The following is a 6,506-nucleotide window of genomic DNA, read 5'->3' on the forward strand; positions in this document are numbered from 1 at the left end:
TTTGAGATGTTGGAAATGAAAGAAGAAGATTCGATCTGTTCATTCACCGCAAAACTCACTAGTATTACTACTAGGATAAACAATCTTGATCAACCTTTGATGAACCAATATTAGTACGGAAATTGATAAATTCCATACATGATAGATCTAGATACCATGAGGTCCATGACTCTAGAATGAAGAAACTGGAAGTTTGAAGACATTCGAAGAAAAAAAAAAGTTCAAGAAAGGAAGACTAGTGAACAATCAAGAAGAACTCTTGTTTACACAATATGACAATAATGCGAACCGTAGACAACATTTTGGAAATCGTGGATGTGGTAGATTCCATCTGTCACAAGGCCAAGACAGCAGCAATTATCAAGATAGAGGGGAATGACACACCTCTTATGAGGCAGAAAGAACAAACAACAATGCTACAAATAGGGTGCAAGAAACAACAAGCATAGAAGATAAGTCGTAAATCACATGCTACAAATATGGGAAACTGGGCACTATGCCTATGGATTTCCAAATAGGGAACACAAGAAAGTTGGTTTGCATTTAGTTAAGCAAAAGAAGATGAACCTGCACTTTTGATGTACCTAGAAAGATAGAAAATCGATCGTATGATATGATCAAGCAAAGTCCTGTAAAGTAAGTTGTGAAAATCAAGTCATATGAAGCAATCAACATTAAAGATCCACGTCGTGTGAAGCAAATAAATAAGAAGAACCATGTGGAGCAGCAAACATGGAACAAGAGTAGCAAAGGAAAATTCAAAACTCGGGTAAAAAATTAGGTGGTGCATTGTTGGCTTTAATAATACTGACACGAGTTTTAAAAGAGGGAAGAAGATAGTTTAGGTTAAACTAAATCATACCTCAAAGTTAAAGTTATGGGTTATATACGTAATTACTAGAAAGTCACAGGATTGGAGTCAATGATGTATTTGTAAATAGGTAAAGGGTTAAGCATGTACTTGTAAAGTTAGTAACTGATTAGAAGACATTGTTTGGGACATATCAATGTCTATTAGGATTATGTCGATTAAGTGAATCGTCGCATGAGTCATAATCATCGGTATATAAATAACTGATAGTATGTAATAAACCAAGGGTGACGAACCCTGATTGTGTAGGTTGTGCTAAGCATACCCCTCTTTTATTATTTGTTTTTATATAACAAAGCTTTAGATTACAAATTTCGTGTTGATTACGAATTTCATCTCTCATTAAAAGTTTTTACGGATTTGGTCCATACATTTACTGTTTGTTTACACTTTTGTCCAATCTGTTAAAGTTAACGACCTAGCTGTTAAGTTTCTTGAAACGATCATCTTCCTCAACCATACATTAAGTTAGAAACTACAAGCTTCAGATTGTTGTGTACACTTTTGTGCAGCAGATTATAATTACAGTAAATGTTCACGTCAGTGTTGGTAGAGAGAGTAGAGCTTCTCCTTCAACTTTTCAGCCTCTATTGTACACCCTCCATGCACCTATTCAAAACAATCTTGGGTTATTAATATTATTACATTTACTACCATTATTAGTATTATGTCCATATAACATTATAATAGATAAAAAAAAGTTATTGCCTCCAATAAAGGTCTTATTAACTCTCTATAGTAGAATTTATTTTAGGTAGATTGCTTGTGAACGACACTTGTACTTTTAAGTGTTTTTCAGAACCGCTTTGTGCTTTTAAGCAATTCGCTAGTTCTATAGTAGCGAACTCATATCAAGTCTAACATGATTATTTTAGAGTTCGCTGAAGTGGCAAGCGATTTCAATTAGTTTTCCTGGTCGCAAGCGAATTCCATAAAGTTTGTTGGGCAGCAAACTTGTTGAATCCCCTTGGCACTAAGTGAACTTGTTGAATAGCTTGCCATCTCAGAGAACTCTAAAAATACATGTCAAACTTGCAATGAGTTCCCTCCCAAGGATAGGAACTGCCTAGAAGTACAAGGTGTTCCAATAAGCAGGTAGAAGAAGTACCATTTTCATTCCTAAACAACCTATTTCCAAAAATAAATAAATAAAATTCAAGAAACAAAACCGATGAAAAAGTTTTTAATTTGTAAAACAGAGAATGACTTGTATATATGTTATGTACCTGAAAATGAAGAGTATTTAGCAACCTTTTTTCTTCAAGACACTTGAAGGTAGTTACACTTAGCAAAACAAGATTATCTTCTTCCTCCTCTAAGTATTCCAATGCTTTAGATAATAAAGCAATATCCTTGATCTTGTTCTTGTTTGTATCATCAAATGAGTAAATCAGCTGGATCACAACATCTTTCTCACCTAAAACGCTTACGGATGAAACTACTGATGATGTGTTTTGGATCATAGTTTCTTTAGTAAAATTCCTAATGTTGGTTGACGACGAACGCAACAAGAGCTTTTCCTTTTTATTCTTTAGTCTTTCCACCTCCTGTTGTAGTTCGGGTATGTATTTTAGCGCGCGTGACACAATGCCTGGGATACTCACTTTCTTCTGTGCATTGGAAATTAAATATATAATTATGTATAGTTACAAAATGGGCACAGCATATGAAAGTAACAAATTTGAAATAATAAAAACACACAAGATGCGTAAGTATACCGTTCGATCAGTTGACAAGGGCAATAGTGAACGAAGAAATGAGTATAATTCGTTAACCCTCTTTCGGCGATCTCTTTCACTGGCATTATGGTTGAGTTTTTTGGCTACCTTCATAGGATCATCATTATTACCATTAACAGCTTCTTTAGAAGACATGGAGAGGGAATTTTCTGGTGCAAAGTCATGCTGAATTTGAATATTTGAAGGACAATCAAGAAGCGGATTATATGAATTTGCTTCATTGCAATCCTGTTGAAGGTTTTGTGTAATGAGACCATCAAAAGGCCATCCATAGGTTGTGGAAAACAAAGGAGGGGATAAGGCTAGCATGTTTACTATCTTTAGTTATTTCTTTTAATTTTTAGGTTATGATTTGTTGCAGGAAGTTTAATGAGATATTGGGTATGATAAGTTAAGTTATATATACAATGGTTACTATGAATTCATGTCATCTTGCATTATAAAATTTAGAGTTACATCATCTTGGGATTTGATTTATCCTAAGATCAGCATAGTTTCTTTATATTTTTTTTCTTTCAATTTTCCTGTTAAAAAATGATGAATCACATATTATATATTCAGAGGCTTGCTAATGATGATATGATCAACATTCTACTTAAAAATTAAAGTATGTTTTAAATCTTATTAAGCAATTCAAATCTATACATTTGATCACATCGTTACTTTTTTAGTTGATAAATAGCATCAAATTTTCATTTAAATATAGCCGGTATGTTATTATTATACATATAACAATTCACAAACCATACCTAGTAACTTGACTAATCACAATTTGCCAACCTTTTTCTTTTCAGTTTCACACTGAAGTACAAGAAATTTACTCTACAGTGACAACATTTTAGGCTTTTAAAAATGACATGTCATCACTGTAGGTATTTTTCACTTATAGAGACTTATAGAGACGACATGTTATCTCTATAAAATTTGTCTCTACAGCCTCGTCCCTATAGGTCACAAAAATCGTCTCTATAAGTGTTGTTGCTATAAAAGTATTTGTAGAGACGACATGTTCTCTCTACAAATATGTGCTAAAAATAATTTAAAAATAAAATTAATATTTTACTAAATAAAGAACACATTTGTTAAAATATTTTTAAGCCTCGTCTCTATAGGTTTCTATTTAAAAAAAAAAGACATTTTCAGCTATAGAGATGACATGTGGCTCTGTAGGTTCTTCTTTTAAAAAAATTAAAAAATCTTTTTAACTATAGACACGATTTTTTGTCTCTATAGATTTTTCTTTTAAAAAAATATTTTTACCTATAAAGAGGACATTTCGTATAAAAAATAAAAAATAATTTTTTTTCACCTATAGAAACGACATGTTGACTCTATAAGTACTAAACAAAAATATTTACCATGTTTTTAAACCCAAAATTCCCAACAATCAAAGCGATTTAAACCTGTTTAAACATGTTAAATAAAACTACAAAGGCCCTCACTATTTGCACACCTTGGCAGGCTATCTGCACACTTAGGGTTTACATACGCTACGTATTGGTCAATACGCAGCGTATAGGGTTACCTCAATACGCTGCGTAGAGGCCTATACGCAGCGTATGTAAGGGGCAGGTACACGACCAGACAGTCAAACCTAGTACCATGTCAAATCAGTCTGACATAGGGTGCGTATTGATCAATACGCAGCGTATAGAGGTAACCCTATACGCTGCGTATTGGTCAATACGCAGCGTATGTCAGACTGATTTGACACTGATACGATGTTGTCCAAGCACGTGAATAAAGTAATACGGGGAGTAGAGAGCTATACGCTGCCTATTGAAGTAAATTTGAAAGTCTATTTATCCATGCATCTCTGGTTCCCTTCGAATTCATCTTCTGCTTTCTTTTTCATCTTCTTCTGCACTAACAATTTACACCCCAAACCAAAATCATTTGTTCTGTTTTTTGCTCAATCTTGTTAAAATGTCATCAATTTGGACCGAGAATTATTTCTGTAATCGCTATTCTAACGACACATGGGGAGAAAATGATGCCAATGAGGAGGAGGTTGTGTTTGGAGTCCTTGTTGATCAAAAAAACACAGTTGCCAGACTTGAACAAGATTCTCACTCCACCTATTGATGAACCAAATTACTCGGCACATCAAGTGTATCCGGATTACGGATACGGGTATGAATATCCGTACGTGCAACAAAGTGGATACGGTGCTGAGAATGCACCTGTTGATGAACCATATTACCCGACGCAGCAATCGTATCCGGGTTACGGGGTATACGTGGGTGAAGGTGGATACGGAAGTTACAGTGGATACGGGGGGTGAAGGTGGATACAAGGGTGAAGGTGGATACAGTGGATACGATAGATATGGGGGTGAAGGTGGTTACAGTGGATACGGGGGTGAAGGTGGATACAGTGGATACGATAGATCTGGGGGTGAAGGTGGATACGGTGGATACGGAGGCTACGGTGGATAGGAAGAACATGGTGGATATGGTTAGGAGCCCCGTAACACATCACTTTATGAACCATCTACCCCAGGCAATCCGTTTTAAATAAATGAGGTGTCACATCAAAATAATAATTATTATTATTGTTAAAAATATTATAATTATAATTATAATTATAATTATAATAATAATAATTATTATTATTATTATTGTTGTTGTTAAAAATATTATAATTATAATTATTATTATTATCAAAAATATTATAATTATAATTATTTTTATTATTGTTAAAATACTATAATTATAATTGTTGTTGTTATTATTATTATTATTATTGTTATTATTATTATTATTACTGTTAAAAATATTATAATTATAAATATTATTATTATTGTTAAAAACTATATTTCAATTTAATTATTGAACTTGAATATCACCGATTTAAAATAATTATTATGGCCTTGGAATCATTTTAAAAAAATAAAATGAATTAAAGTGGTTAAAATAACAATAAATAAGTTTATATAAATTTAATTATCTAAATAATTTAATATAATAAAAATTCAGATTCTAACACATCCCAACTGGTAGCCCAGTTGGTTTGGCGCATGTTTTGTTTGCGGGAAGGCGCGGGTTCGAGTCCCGTCCTTCTCCGGTTCGATTGGGTTTAAAACCCTTTTTGTTTTCTGAATTTAATTAATAATTATATTAATCCTAACAGTGTATATAAGGAATTAAGTTTCATATTCTAATAGCTCCTAGTAGGAGGATAAACTGGTTAAGGCGTTGCGGTTCTAAACGAGAGGTCATGAGTTCGATCCTTGCAAGGGCCGGTTCTATAAAGAAGACCCCTTTTTTACCGATTTTTGATATATTTACACTTTGGTCCCTGAAGTTTCAATTTTTACAAAAATAGTCCCTGAAGTTTCGAAAATTGACACAAATGGTCCCTGTACTATTCAGTTAAGTATGCTAACTGAGTTAGTGTTTATATACGCTGCGTATTGACCTATACGCAGCGTATATAAACCTGGCAAAACTTTGATACTTCAAACCTATCAAAATGACCCCAATTTTGCAGATGTTTTATATACGCTACGTATAGATCAATACGCAGCGTATAGGTCAATACGCAGCGTATAGGGTTAACCCTATACGCTGCGTATTGACATATACGCAGCGTAGAAACACCTTGTTTTCTGTGCAATGATTGGTTATCAGGCACTGAGATCTATGGTTTATCTACGCTGCGTATAGGTCAATACGCGGTATATAGGGTTAACCCTATACGCCGCGTATTGACCTATACACAGTGTAGTTAAACCCTGATTTTGCTAGGGTTTTGCTAGGGTTTGGTGTGCCAATAGACACTTTAGTGTGCCAATAGGCACACCCTTTCATTATTTCTGATTGGAGTGCAAAAGGTATGTAGTCTGGCATTTTGCTAGCTGAAATACGAGGATGACAAAAAAGACTGTTGACTGT

The 6,506-nt window shown here is 33.9% G+C and overlaps 1 protein-coding gene across 1 annotated transcript; it reads right to left on the minus strand.

Annotated features, from left to right (window-relative positions):
- Positions 1–1,170: 1,170 nt before the first annotated feature.
- On the minus strand, positions 1,171–2,919 carry LOC110882169 (transcription factor ORG2). Its single transcript, XM_035987544.1, has 3 exons — positions 2,590–2,919; positions 2,098–2,481; positions 1,171–1,480 (listed from the first exon to the last, which is right to left on the minus strand). The coding sequence occupies exons 1-3, from the start codon at positions 2,917–2,919 to the stop codon at positions 1,412–1,414; spliced, it is 783 nt and encodes a 260-aa protein (XP_035843437.1). The 3' UTR covers positions 1,171–1,411.
- Positions 2,920–6,506: the final 3,587 nt, after the last annotated feature.

This window comes from Helianthus annuus, chromosome 1 (assembly GCF_002127325.2).
Source record: "Helianthus annuus cultivar XRQ/B chromosome 1, HanXRQr2.0-SUNRISE, whole genome shotgun sequence".
NCBI classification, from domain to species: domain Eukaryota; kingdom Viridiplantae; phylum Streptophyta; class Magnoliopsida; order Asterales; family Asteraceae; genus Helianthus; species Helianthus annuus.

Bases quoted from the DNA above. Each gene is read 5' to 3' on its own strand.
- LOC110882169 (XM_035987544.1), bottom strand. From the start codon at position 2,919: ATGCTAGCCTTATCCCCTCCTTTGTTTTCCACAACCTATGGATGGCCT. The intron at 2,482-2,589 runs GTATACTTACGC...TCCAATGCACAG, and splicing joins CCTTGTCAACTGATCGAACG to AAGAAAGTGAGTATCCCAGG. The intron at 1,481-2,097 runs GTACATAACATA...TGTTTTGAATAG, and splicing joins TAAATACTCTTCATTTTCAG to GTGCATGGAGGGTGTACAAT.